The sequence below is a fragment of the Bombus bifarius genome, unplaced genomic scaffold (genome assembly GCF_011952205.1).
Source record: "Bombus bifarius isolate JDL3187 unplaced genomic scaffold, Bbif_JDL3187 scf7180000008046, whole genome shotgun sequence".
NCBI lineage: Eukaryota > Metazoa > Arthropoda > Insecta > Hymenoptera > Apidae > Bombus > Bombus bifarius.
In genome coordinates, this window is record NW_022884412.1 from 1,152,873 (window position 1) to 1,168,363 (window position 15,491).

A 15,491-nucleotide genomic window follows, 5' to 3' on the forward strand; every position below is an offset into this window, starting at 1 on the left:
ACTGAATGAACTAGTGGCTAGATTCGACTGGAACGAACTAACACCTCGATCTTTCTCTATTCTCTCTCTGCTCGACCAATGGATGTTACGTGTTTCTTACCTGGATTCTTTGTCTTTCCACACCATCTCGGGCAGTCAACTTAGAACAGTTTCATATTTTCGTCTGCATATTCATTGATTTATGTATATCCGTTGAAATATTTGTAATCTCGTTGTGGCTCTGGAATCGTTATTTTATTTGCGCTGCAACTTCGCTCCTGTTTCGAAAAACAAAAGGATTTTTCAACATTTTAGGGAATTTTCAAGTATATAAAGAATCGGAGTTTTGAAGCTCCACGGGAAATCCTAAAGTTAATTCAATCTAACTTCAAATCCAGGAATTCCTACTTTACGACAAAATGCAGGCTAATCGTCGACTCAAAATTTTACCAAAAGTAAAAGTAAATACATTAAATTCGAGGCATTTAATGTTTCTATTTTTGTATTTAAAATACATTAGCATTTGTCATGGTTAGTAAGAAAAATAAAATCATCAGATATCCTTGAACATCTGTTCGAACTGACTGATTTCAACGTGCAAAACAGAATTCTTGACGCGTTGTTACGCAACAGAATCTTAACGTAAACAGGTAGTCATGTACTTACGTATCGAGTCCTTCCTTCTCGTAGATCTGTATTATTACGTTGAAAGATACGTCTCAAGATCGAACAGGCAGACACAATCGACCCTCTTTTTATTTCTGGCTGAAACTCGACTCTTGTCCGTATACAACAATACCTTCGTTGGAAAACAATTTATTCTTTCTATTTCCGTCAATCTCTAACTATATATGGCGCGAGCTTCGCGATATTACTGACAAATAAATCGAAAAATAAATTTCACAGTTCTATCGGTGGATGATCGATATTTTATTTCCTTTTTATTCTCTTTTATTTATTTTTTCTTTTTTTTATTTTTACACGCAGCACCTACTATGTATGAAAAGGGACACAAAAATTAGTGCTAAAATATTGTGATTTTATGTTCCTCGTAAAAGATTGTTTTGGTTTCAGTTTGCTGATTAGAATTAAAATAATATGTAAAGAGAAGAAAATTTATTGTGAGTAGTAATTATTTGATTCACTGTTCTACTTCTACAAATTAATTGATCATCGCAAACCAGCCCAACATAGAAAGGAAGAAATTAAAATAACCTCTAAACAAACTACACATTATGCTATTTACTATTCAATCGTAAAACGGTTCGTTTCTCGTGAAGTCACGTCAAGTGTGTTTGCCTCGCGCCTCTTCGTTCCTCAAGCAGACAAATTGAGAGGCACGAGAAAACCACGTGTCCAACCGGTTCTCCTCTCGTTGCATCACGCATCGCTCATCCTTCTTCCAAAGTCGGTTTCTCCTGGACAAAGCGAGAAAAGGGAATGAGAGACGAGTCTACAAGAGGAAGACCAGTCATACCGCGAACCTTTTCGCTTCAACTTATGTACAGTTGCTGAAAGAAATGTACGAAATCGTAAATCGGCCAGGAGTTAAACTTCAAGTGTTTCGAGCATTGGATGTTTTGAGACATTTTATGGAAAGTAAAAAGCTTCAGATTTTATAACTAACTTCTCCTTTGCAGCGTATTTAAAAAATGTTCGTCATACGATGTAATAGGATCTATGCATCTATGCATACTGATTGTATGCGAGAGCATTCTTTACTCTAGACAACTTTCGAGATCTATACGGTAGAACAATCATTGTCCCTACTTAATACTGTAATTTATAATCTTCCTGTGTCTCTTCCAGCAACTGTACGTACTCGAACGAGCAGGTGTGTCATGTCAATTCACGGAACGCAAAGACGTCCATCGCCGCTCCACCATTCCCGCTATTTCTTTTCGCAGTAGGTACTCAAATGTGTTCTCATCGTGTCATATTTGTGGAGGACCCCCTTCTGTCATGTTTCATCCTCGTTGATGGCGTGGATCGGCAACTTTTCTTTTTATTTTGACTTTCTGACGTCTTTGGTTAGAATTGTCAGTCTCAAAGTATCTGATGATTTTAGAGTGCTTCTGGCTAGTACCCCAGTCGAATAAATGGATCGTTTTGACATATCCAAGGCTTTGATATAAAACTAAATGAAAATTTGTTATCGTGAAAGAAAAATTTATGAAAGATTATTCATTTTTAGCTCTTCGCACAATTTAAATTATATACAAAAATCTTAGGTTGATGTATGGATAGCAGCGAATTCATCGTACTAATTCGAATATGAAATTAAGTATCAGTTTCTTGTCAGTAAAAATTAAAGCTTCAAAACTTTGACCTCGAATCTCATTCCTTGTGGATTTCCCGATTCCCTGGACAGAAATAAAGCGTAGTTACAATGTACACTATAATCGTTTTATAATATGAATCAAGAAAATGTAATTTCTAATTCATGGGATTCACACGTTTAGGTACTCGTTTCTAGGATCAACGTGATTCGTATACGATGCATTTCAAGGCTGGAATGCGGATTCGTCTTCGAACTGTGTCTTCTCCTTTTTGACACTCCCTACCTCGCGCCAACACAACTCGAGAGAGCTGTATAAATCGCATGGTTAAAGAACCTGTAACGAACGTTCTGAAACGTTTCATTACCACAGTTAGGACGGATGAAGTGTATTTAGACTATCCTATGCCGACACCATTGTAAATAATCGAAATTTTCGGAAATTCACAACGATTTACACAGGAACTTCTGGGTCTACGCTTATTCGACATTGAATACCGTATTTGTTAAGCAGCGTTTTAGTGTTGTAGATGTTTGAACTATTTAAAGATGTCATATTTCCACTATGAGTATTAAAATCTTCAAACACCTTGCGTAATATCACTTGCACTGTGAGTTTAGTATTGGGTGGAGTACAACGCGTAGAAAAGTAACTGATGTTCCAAAAGCGTGTGTTACACTCCAGTATAGCGTCTATCGTACTATCCTATTACGATATAAAATAAAATGAAACCTATCATAGTGTAATAGTACATTATTCGATTGAACTATAAAATAAAAAAGTATTATATATTTCATCATAATACCATTCACTTCTATTTTAAAACAAAATCAAACGAAATTAAAACAAAATAAAAAGAAATAAATTGAATGAAAAAATATTTATTTTTCAATGATTATCGTGGGTCATCCAGGATCCTCGCAGCATTCCACCTGTTGATTTACGTTTCCAAGGCTGTAGCTAGAAAATGTCAACCAACTTTCTCTAGAAAGTGTTTCGTACTGTTCTCAATGACAATCGATGTATAGTAAACATGCGTGGTTTCAGTAATCATCAGATCATGAACAAGGAAATCACAGACTAGTGTTTGGAGTTGAGAATCAGAGATATTAAAACGATTATTTCCAAGTCGCATGCTTCGCTACATTTGATAATTATAGCATAAATCTGTTCTTACGTTATTTCTAAAATAAAAAATAATGGCTTATGTAAGTTGAAATGATTCGTTACTTTTTATCTTGTTGTAAATTGTTATTATTTATCTTTATCTAAAATAAAATTTCCTGAAACCTGCGGTAGTGTAGATGACATACAGAGGAGTTGGCCATGGCAACCTATTTCCCAACACGGTATAAACTGCACCTACAGTCTTGTCGTTATCTTCCAACTGGTATCGCGCATCGTATCTCGCAAAAGAATACCAGGAGATGAGATTTCGACGAGCGTTCATTGTCCATTGGTCTCGCGAATGTTCCGTTCGTTTAATGAAAAATCTATCGGGAATCGTTACGTGCAGCAATTCCAACATAGTAGTCTCATATAGCTTCTTCGTTGTTTTTCAGATGTATGGTCTATTATCCAAGTTCTTAACGTAGTTGTATATCGCTGTTAAGAATCTCGAGAGATGTTTAATCCTGCATGATTTTGATTTTATAAAGATATTTCTTAAAGCGTTCTAAATATACTTATTATACGTGTACATAGCAATACTGGGATATAGAAATACAAAATTTTAGCAGCAATCAATTTATAAAATATATGTTATATCGCTTTCATTGAAATTTATCCGACATTGATCACTATGAATTGCAAATAGCAAACGATCGCAAAATGCCAACACGCAGAAACACTACAGAAATTCGGTAAATATAACAGGGCCAAAAGGGTATTGCATTTAGATATCGAAGCAGGCGAGCAGATGTCGTAATTAATAGAAGTCGCAGTGAAATAATTGTAATACGAGTAGTCTGAACTGTGGCAATTAAAAGTTTAATTAAAACCGTCGTATTTCTACCTGTCACGCTTTCTTGTTATGTCATGGCACAAAGAAGCTTTTGTACAAACAGAGATCTCGTTCGACCCTATTGCTATTTATGTTTTATGTTTTTTACTCTCCACTACCCCCTCTTTTTGTTACTTAGTTTTCTTTGTAATTTTATTTTCTTTCGGAAAGAATAAAAACGATGGTTCGTTTTATTGCACGTTGATTCGTTAATATATCAGAGAAATTGTTAGTCGACGTTTCGTATTATACGGACAAATAAGTTAACTTTTCCTTGTTCAAAGATTTTCGTTTTAATATGCCGAAATATCCCGGAACCCAATAGGTTTTGGAATGATCGGAAAAGGAATTGAGATGTTTTATAAGAAAGGAGTTCGTAGTAAAGGATTTAATATCATTATAATATTCGAATGATCTTACAGTTATACGTCATTTTCCGTAGGTGATTTAACATCGGTGATAAGGAACGGGGGTGTATCGCTGTGTGAGTAATGCATACATAAATCGGTGGGTTGTTGCAAGCGAGACATAAATAAATATGAAATCGTGGAACACGGTTATGTTCTCGATAAATCTAGGTGAACGGAATGGAAAAACGTTGGATTTGTTGAAAAATCACGATTCTTCGACCAACTCGTGCTTTTATTATCTATCGTTCGTCATCGTCGATCGAACTGAAAAAATTTCCTTCGTCTTTTAACAAAATTCTATAGAATTTGTTTATTTCTTTAATTATAACATTACTTTATTCTTTCAAAATACAGAAATCACGAGGGACAATATTCGCCTATCATCTGAAACGTGTCCTTTATGCTAATTTCGAGCGCACTGGCCGAATGATTATATAGAGTCGGAACATAAACGTGTGTTGCAGCATTGGCAAACAACCGTGTTATGAAAGCTTATATAACGCTTTTGGCCATTTTGCTTCGACAATTTCAATGGCACAAACCTTGCAGTTCCACAGCTCTTATTCGCGTGCCACGAAGTTTCGCGATATTCTGCGTATTACCAGGCCTGTTACGTTAACCATGCAGCGATTAGGTATAATTATAAGTACGCGAGCAATTACGTGGTTATCGATATCGTTCTTGTTGACTGTTTGGCCATTAAGCTGATCAAACTAACGCGATTCATACATTAGAGAGTTTGACAATTGTTCGAATTATTTACATAAAAAACACATAAACATTATAAATTTGCAACTTAGTAGAAGTGTGGCGGGCAAAGGTGCTGTGGTTTTCAGGAACACAAGCGGATCTTTCTGCTCCGCACATAAAAGATGATGTCACAGAGACAAAGTATCCAGAGACAAAACCATGCAAACCTCTATCCAACACCATAAATACCCCCCGAAATCAGAGCAAAGAGACAGTGAACTGTTGAGCGTCGTAAGATCGACAGCCTCGTCATCAAGTTCAACAGACAGTATAGTTAAGCAATTCGCTAAGCGCGAACAAATAAATCACGATCAGCGTAGTTTATAATTATGATGTAATACCAGTTATAATTTAGAACAAGTGTTTTAATAAATAAACATTTTTAGTTTTAGTATAACGACACGTACTTATTGTACAACGCACTGTTCGATAAACCACCTGAAAAGTTGCTTTTGGGAATATCGATGCAGAGACGAGGCATAAACATAGATGCACCTTTCTCTTCTCCAGAGAATAGTCGTAGGCGATGTACGGTGTGTTAATTGGATATTTGTATGGGATACGGTACCTTCGACTTGCATCCGGTTGGCGAAGTCCGTCGACGTTTCCTGCATTGTTTCGTTCTCAGTTTTATTCTGCTTGATTCGATGCCTTTTTTGGAATTCATTTAAAAAGATTCTTTGTGCTCTTGCGTATTAATTTTGATCTTTGTTTCATACTTGCTAATATCTTTCCTAGAAGACAGGTTTACAACTCGACATGTCCTAAATTTTATGTTCAGTCTTAGTTATAATCGGTATAGTAGTTGACTTGTTTGGAGATTAGGTATTTTCCCGTAGTCAGATTATTCATTAAACGATTCGAATTGAACTTGACTAATCCGAACGAGGCTTATCCCTGGAACGGGGTACGTTGCGCGTAGCGTTCGAAAAAGGCGGACGATCCTCCCAGTCGCTCGTCACATCCCAAAATTTATGGTCCCATTTCTACGGGTGGGCCGCGTAATCTTTGTCGCGAGAAAGATATTCGCGAATCGACGCGACTACGAGGGCTTTCGCGAAATATACGGGCTACTAACGGCAGGGAATCGAGGAAATACGTTGTTCAGCCTTGTGCTACCTTTAAAGCGATTTTACAAAGCTGCGGGACCACCGATACGCTTCTGAAGTAGGATTCCGCTATCCATATCGTTCCTTTTTGAAAAAACAGTGTACATGGTGACGAAAAATCCATTTCTACATACACGACTCGGTCGTGTGTTTTAACATGATAACGAGATACGAATACAGAAAAGTTGTTTTTCCAGACATTCGATACAATGATTTTTTTTACAAAACATCCACGACTACGTGAAACATGTCATGCGACAACACGAAGTTTTTGAGATCGTTTCGAAATTATCGCGGGAAAAATCACAATTCCCTTCGTGTTGAATTTATGAAAAGAGAAACTACCACGATAGATCGAAAGGGAAGGAATTCCGTTCACGTTGGGCTTTATGAAAAGAAAATTTACAGTCACGCCGTCGGCGTGCAGCTGAAACGTTTCACTAATCGGAATTCGTGGCTCTCTATAAATCGTTGCCTCTTTTTGACGTCACTTCCTGCGCGTTCTGTCGGCGACATACTAATGACGAGTCACATACCTGTGTCCAAAGCGAATCAACCTCTACGTGGTTTTGTTTTATCGAACGACGCTTCATATTATTCTCATGAACATCGCAAAAAATGTTCTGGCATAATTCATGTCTGAATTTATCATACAGGAACTTTATTACAGTTATTAACATAAAACAGAAAGAAGATGTCTATGCAAAAATTAAAGAGATTCAAAGAAAGACTTCGTCTATTCGATTTAATAGCAATCGATCTGAATCGTTACTCGTTCGATGTCAATCAACCATCAACTAATTTGCAGTAGAACATCATTTACTTGATATCATTTAACGAAATTGTCGTTAATGCCCGATTAATTGAACTTCTGTTTCTTGAATTCACTTACTTAAATGTAAGGAAAATTGGCATTTATTCTATCCATTATTCGCTCCATTATATGAATTTTCGACTTTCGACACGTTCAGATAAATGGGATTCTACTATATAAGAATTTTATCAGAGAAAGAAAAAACTGCAAGCTTAATACCAGTAAATCAAACAAAATTAAAGATATTCAACTGACGCGAGGCAATTATACAGTTACCGCGTTAATGGTCAGTTTCACCCAGGCCTTCGCCCTCATCCTGTGCACCTTTCGACACGAACTTCTTTCAACGTACTGACTGTTTATTGCGGCTCGAGAGAGAATAAAAGAGTGAGAGTTTACAAGTGCGACTGTCCCATATGAGAACATGTAAGCTCGCTTAAGCTCGCGTAACAGATCTAGGAAAAAATATTTTTACAGAAAAAAATGAAATTTTGTTCCTTTTTGGTAAATGAATGCAAACAAATGGATATTCGTAACTTCGTTGTTAATTTAACAGTTTGCATACCCCCAAAAAATAAAGTGACAGGGATATAAGATAATTCTTGAATTACATAAAGGGTCAATTCTTTTCAGGATTGCCTTTGGTGTTCACCGCCATCATGTTATTAGCAAGATCCCGTTATAATTCTATCTCGATTTTGAAATATTTACGAAATTCTGCTTAGACTCGCGTATTTCACTTATCGAAACAATTTCTGCTAGTTGTCCCAGCAAGTGAATCAATGTATAATTGCCGACTATAATTGGTCATCCGGTGCAAACGCAATATAGAGATATATTACACATAGACAAGAAGGCGGTCTGCTTAGCAACACGGTAGTTCAGCCTAGTTGAAATTCAGTTAGTTTGAACGTGGCCAAGCCGGGAATTAAATTAACAAAGTTAATTCTCATTCTGGCAAAGGACCGCGAATGTCCCGGAAGTGAGGCCGTAAGAGACCAAGAATATTCCTGCGCGAGCCCTGCTGTCAGTTTACCGAATACGAAACAAGGAGTGACGCAAATCTAATCTTTCCTAACATTCCCCGGAAACTCGTAGTTTCGTCTGGAGAACGTTTAAATCGTTCCTTTGATTCTTATTGAATCACGATCAACCATAATATTAGAGTATCTTAGGACATCACCTTTACCAAAAAACTTCCAGGAATTGACGAAAACTCGTAAGATAAATAAGTGGAAAATACAAAATATCTCGTGCCACTAAGATGAAAGTTTTCTATTCGATACCATCGATATAGACACAAAAAAGTGAAATATACCAGAAACGTCTGTATAGCGGAAGTTACAAATTCTATAAAACGCTCGAATCAAACAGAGATGTTCTTTATATGTTCCACGTAATACAAGAAATTAACGTTAATTGGTACCGTGCGCGGGATTGCGGTTAGGCTGATTATAGTAATTTTTCACGCGCGCGGTCTATCACGCCGTGACCCGTCTTTACCGATTTATTCGACAGAAAACCGGGAATGGTTTCCACGAACGAGATTCGCGATTTAATTAGGAGAACAAATACCGTGTACATGGTACGTAAAATTGATTTACAAACATTTGCGCGGTTTCGTGCTCGGACACTCAGCAGTGGCCACGAGAAGAGCGCAAAACCATGAAGGAAAACAAAAAAACACCGAACTGTGTCGAGGTATACGGCTTTCGGTCGCAAGCGTACGTCGGAATCGCGAATTAATTGGAGAATGAATGGATTGGACGTGAAGAAAACAGCCGTTCAAGAATCCGATGAACAATGAAAGGAAAATTAAATCGATGCTCTATATGCGGTACGCAAACACGCACGTTCATATGATTTACAATGGAACACGACCGCCACATGCGACGCTATTGTCGTGAAATGGGGAACAAAAATGAGAACTGGTCGTATTTTGCTGTATGATCTTCGATTGTAATATGGACATCAACTACCACCAGAAAACAAAGTTAAAACTAAGAAAAGAGGAAACTAAAGGGAAGATAAAAGTAAAAGGATTGAATATTTACTACCTGGAAATTGGGCATTCGTAGATTGTTACCCGGTACTCGCGCTACCGCAAACTGAATTAAATCAACGATATCCAACGCGTTCCACCGGTATATCCCTTCTGTTCTCCTATTTCCCAACTTCACCGAAACCCCTATCCTCGATCTTACCCTCCAATCTATTTGCAAGTATTCAATACATTCTTCCACCCTCTCCGGTTAAAGATAAAGCTCGACCATCAAGCAATCCACCCTCTTTACCTTGCAATTTCGGTGGAAAGCCGAAAACGAGCAAGATCCTCGCGGCAGACCAACGTCTTCGGTATTTAATAAACATTCCAGCGAAGCTCGCAGTTTTGCTGCAGACTGATGCCACCGGACAAAAGGGCACGAGGGGGAGAAACGGACTAGCTCGGGGCTTGAAATTTTTTCGTGGAAAATAATTCGTGGCTGGATATAGCGGCGAGGTGAATAGCCAGAGGAGAAGGAGACCAGTTTCAATCTCCATGAAGCTCCGTCGTGGAAAATCTGATACGATGCATGGGGGCAAGCGTGGCGGCGAGCTGCTCTGGTATCCGGTTAGGTTACCAAAGTAATTAAATCGTTAACAGGGGACGAGTTTGCGGCGCAATCGACGAATATGTGCGGGGTTTCCACAACCTCACCCCTTTTCCCGTTTCCATCCCTTTCTATCTCTCTTCTTTCTCTCTCCCTCCCCCTCCCCCTACCCCTCTCTCCCTCTCCCTATCCCCTTCGCCCACTCCCCCTCTGCTCTTTCGCTGACCGTTTCCCTTGATTTTCAATTTTATTATTTCTTTTACCGTGGAAGCCTTTGACTGTGGGAAGGGGTAGCCTCGATGAAACACGGCTCGTTACGCGATCAAGAAATGGAGAAACTGTTAACGAGTTGAATTCGGTTTGAGGCGACCTGTGATCGATTTAAGTACGCCAAGTATCTCCTCCCTTCCTCTCACAGAGAGAGAGAGAGAGAGAGAGAGAGAGAGAGAGAAACAGAAATCGATCGGGTGTGAGAATTCTTACGAATCGTTAATATCTTGCCAGCCGTCTGTAACTACAATAAGATTGCGACTAACCGTTCAAAAAATTGGTCGAATGATTTCTTGATTGAATCCTGCGGAGAAAGGATTCCCGTGAATTCCTTGAACTCGTATCGTGCAAAAGTCTCGAGCCACCTATCGAACAGAAATGTTTTACTTTTATGAACTAGGAAATATGAAGATACCCGATATTATTTTAGGTTTAAAGGTTGAGGACGAGGAATGTGATTTTTCGAAGCTACGCGAACTGTTTATTTTCGGACAAAATAAGATGTTACATATTTAGATTTGAATGAAGAAATTCTGGGTTTTTAATTTGGAGGAAAATTGTATAAGACATTTTTTTCGAAATTCTGTGATTATCGATAATGTACCGATAAAAATAAGCATTAGAAAATTCGATACGTAGCAATAAACTTATTACGTTCAGATATACGATGAACTGTACGGTACCGTTTTCTTTGCGCATGCATGAATAACGAAGAAACATGCAAAGAGGTTAACTCTTCCTATTCAAATTGAATCAATTGAATTCAACCAGACAGCAAGCATGAAGGTTATTGACCGTCTTTTGTATTGTAATACGAATTAGATTTTTAAAAATTTCATTTGGCTTAGTCATAACCGACTGCGTATGTATTATCATTTTTATTCTGCCTAATTAAAGAAATTCTTATTTCGCTATGCATTGAAGAATAATGAAAATAAAGTCATTTTGCGGAACTATGCATCTGCAAACTGCATAATTCCAGAGACACGAAATCTGATTCAAATTATTTCGCTGGAAAATATTCCAACCGGTCGATTTATGCGACTTATCCTATAAAATAAAGGGAAAAGTCTCATTGTGGAGGTGATTTCGTTGATAGAAAATTCGCAGGGATACGTATATGTGACTAGAGAGCGAATCAAGTAAAGCAGAAAGAACGGTGAATCGAAGGGTTGACAAATGTAGAAGAGTAAGAGAGGCGTGGATCGAGATATTCAGAGATGCAGTCGGCTACCTTGCATCACAGCACGAAACCCTATGCGACGCTGAATTTACATAAGCGGCTTTTCTCCGGGCAGAGCTTTTCTCTTGGTCCTAAACAAATATTGACGGGCCACTTCCGCCTCTCCTCGCCACCTGTCATTCTCAAATGGTGCGTGGTTGACTGACCGCGTGATACCTAAATGCTTATTATGACACGATAAATAGAAAACAGCTAACGTTACTTGTGTATTCGAGCGTTGTTTAAAGTACAGTACGCGTAAAAACGATTGACTGCTCCAGGTGATCCAAGTGTAAATTTCATTCCACTTCCTTTCATCTTAACGGTAGAAATACACCTTAAAACTAATTGCTAAAGATAAATGATCTACTAGTATTTTACATACAGTAAGACAAGAAAATATGTGAACATTATCTATATAGAACTTTTATAAATATATCATGTATATTATACGAAACTCATTGAAATTTCGTTAGCTCTTTAACGAGACACAACTATTATAATCGTGACGATAATGGTTAATCAACGGATTAAGTAATTTAATATTTTACTCGTTTGAATATTTTTTAGAAAAATTGACCAACGAACATACTCATTTTATTTCACCTTCTTTGCTTTCAGAACGTAAACTGTTTGTTGGCATGCTGTCGAAGAAGTTCAGCGAAAACGATGTTAGGAACATGTTTAGCATTTATGGAACCATCGAAGAATGTTCGGTGCTGAGAGACAGCACCGGGAAAAGTAAAGCCTGTGCCTTCGTTACCTTCGCTAGTAAACAATACGCTATCAACGCCATTAAAGCTCTTCATCACTCACAAACGATGGAGGTGAGTGAAATTAAAACACAATTGTTTCCTCTATCTTTGCTACTTATCCTTTGCCGCACGATGCATTCCTCGTTCTAATCGTCTTTGAAACGAATACAAAGGTACACTTTGTTACCAAACGTTGCTTCTTCCATTCAGGATGAAATAGTTTGTGATGACGTTTATAAAACTTCTCTTTTATATTTCCATTTCTTTAATTACACACAGTTTATAAACCATATTGTTCGTACAAAGAGAATTGTATTACTAAAGTTGAATTTCCTGCAATAGCGTTATACAGAATTTATTCTAATTTAATTTCTAATCGATGTGATTTCCCGCGGCTAATTTCTATCGGGGATTAATTTTGTTAAAACTGATGTGCCTGATAACGTAAATCCTAAAAGAAACTTGCAAAAGTTCCATCCATCATCTAACATAGGACATCTTGTAAGTAAAGACAGGCCCTACTTAGTTATATTACACACCCTTCTTAGTAAAGACATGCTAAAGACGTAATAAATAGAGCAACGCGATACTTCCAAAAGACAATATCCAGAAGTTAGTTATAGTTAATCATTAATTAATATTTAAACGTCACCAACGGTACAAGATTAATTGGGATTAAAAGTATTATCAGATTTTCATAAATAAAAGTATAAATTTTGCAACTATTTGTAATTATATCGAAATAGTACTTCGAAACAAGATAATCATCCCCAATAATCATCTTCCAAACTTGAGCTTTTCAAACAACACGATATTTATCAATCAATACTTAATCGCTCTTTCTTTCTTTTCGTTTCACACGAACTTGATAAAAGTTTCAACAAAAGTATCGATCAATTTGATAAAAAGATAATGACGGTAGACACTTCGAAGCAACATTCACACACTCTATGGAATTGTGTCCTCCCTTTCCCTCCTCTAATGGTACACCTACAACCTATGTATACGATGCCTGGTTTCGACCGGTGAAAGAAAATCGTGCCAAGGCACGCGGCTACAACAGCAATTCCATTTTGATATCATGAATATTTCCAGCTGCAGATTCCTCGAGCTTTTACTTGTCGTGGTCGAGTTAACTGGCACGATTTCGTGCTTCTTATTAGATGCGTAAACAGTCTCGTATTTCGTATTCTCCTTTATAACCCGCAATTCGAAGGACTTATACATATATTTTATAGTTGTTATTAATTATCATGGATTCACGAAAAAGCGATGCTCCGTGATTTCTCTTTATTCAAAACTTATTAACCATCGTATACTGGGTCATTGAAAACACACCACTTGCACATTCACGATCTCCTTCTATCAGCAAAGATCGCCTCAGTTAACCTTCTTTTACAAGAATTGGCAAAAGCCACGACTGATTTTTTAATAATTCAATAAGTATTGTTTGTACAACTTTCTTAAAACAGAGGATTTTAATATGAAAGTTCAAACACGATAATTTTAAATAAAAAGCTAGCACTATTTCGTTACATATCTTCGATTTAGGATCCGTTCTCACAGTTCGGTATTTTGGTTATAGATTTTCTAATTTCAAATTTTCCTTTCTCTTTTTCCTTTTTCTTCTTAGCCAATACTTCTGTGGTTAGTGACTTCTATAGTAACCCAAAAATTGGGGACAATTAGTCTCATTAGTTGGCCTGCTGAACACAACTGGCACCTATTCATATTTAAAGTCATTCATATTCTTACCTTGCATGATAGTGGAATTAAGTGAATTACGTTGAAAATCAGTAAGCTAATCGCTAGTAATACATAGTAATAATGTTAATTTTGACATAATCATGATCACAAAGAAATTTATGTTATGCCAGATGATTAGTATTTATAAAATCTTTGTTTATAGCTTTATAAGTTCTGACTCACAAAGTAGCTAATTTTTTAAGTATTGATTTGAGTATATAAGTTCGAAGTCATGTAGCATTTTATAGGGTTAATGTCGAGACTATACGATCTGCATTTTAAAGGCATGTTTAACGTATACCTTATATATATTTTTTCAGGGATGTTCGTCGCCGCTGGTTGTGAAATTTGCAGACACGCAGAAGGAAAAGGACCAGAAGAGGATGCAACAGCTTCAGACGAATCTTTGGAATATAGCAGGAGTCAACATGGCGCCGCATTACCTGACTGTCTGTACCTTTAATATTTCATACCCAACCTTTTTACCAGATATCAAAGAGCCCATTTGCATCGAGAATGAAATACTTTCTCGTAAAGTTATTTTCCTAGAACCTTTAAAGTTACATGTGCATATTGCGAATCAAAGTATTTTTTGTGAATGAACAAAAGAGAATGAAATTTATACGATGCTAGAAGACGATATCTTTGAAACGTATCTGATTTATAAAATTTCTTTTTCGATGGAAATTTTAATCCCTCGATGTTTCCATTAAAAAGTTTTAATTTGATCGATCGTTGACATTTGATTCCGAAATACTTTTTCGCGAGAATACAAGAGATTTTAAACACCGTAAAAACAGTGGAAATATATTTCTATTAGCGTATTAATTGACTAACATAAAAAAAAAGATTATACACAGATACATAAAGTCATTAGAGTAATTCGCTACGAGAAATAACAATAATGCAAATAATAATGTAATAATAATGTAAAGTAATTAGTCTCCATCTGTACTTAAAGTACCGGGTTATTAAGAATTATTTTACGAGACAATTTATTTCAAAATGGAATTATTACTGTCACGTTTTTAATTCGTTATTTTCTATGCATTTTATTCTACGAGACCAAAGATCCTGCCAGACAGTACTATAAATTAACATATTGAAGTAGATTCTAAACTAATCGCTAGAATGCATTAGAAATTACTACTAGCTATCGATTTGCTTGTGTCGAATTGTTAGAATAAGTAAATGATGGTACCAGCATGTGGCTATAGAAATGGAAGAGTCAAAGTCCCGGTTTTATCCTGATGCTTCCAATATAATGTTTTGATCATTCACTGTCGGTTAGTTATGCATGCTTAATATGTTATGTATCGCGTAATGCGTTTTCGGCACAAAAGTTTTCTTTGAGGTTTTCAGTGTATATAGAAACTCGCGCGGAAAGGCACAACATGGAACGTGTTAAACTAAATCCAAATCAAGCTCGATACACCGCGTCGTGTAACTTGGCAAGAACATGCAAAAGTTTTCTTCTTCGCAGTTGTTTCATACTACTTTTACAACAACACCCCTACTCAGAAACATATGACTTATAAAAAAGTAGGTATTTATCGGAAGCTAC

At 36.8% G+C, this 15,491-nt stretch overlaps 1 protein-coding gene across 21 annotated transcripts in view; it reads left to right on the forward strand.

The window, feature by feature from the left end:
• The window catches only part of LOC117207819 (CUGBP Elav-like family member 2), a 354,083-nt gene that overhangs the window by 323,369 nt on the left and 15,223 nt on the right, over positions 1–15,491 (forward strand). For all 21 annotated transcript variants that reach the window (XM_033448419.1, XM_033448421.1, XM_033448417.1 and 18 more), the window contains 2 exons: positions 12,048–12,253; positions 14,248–14,376. In XM_033448419.1, coding sequence (XP_033304310.1) covers positions 12,048–12,253; positions 14,248–14,376 — 335 coding nt within the window. The remainder of the gene's footprint in view (positions 1–12,047; positions 12,254–14,247; positions 14,377–15,491) is intronic.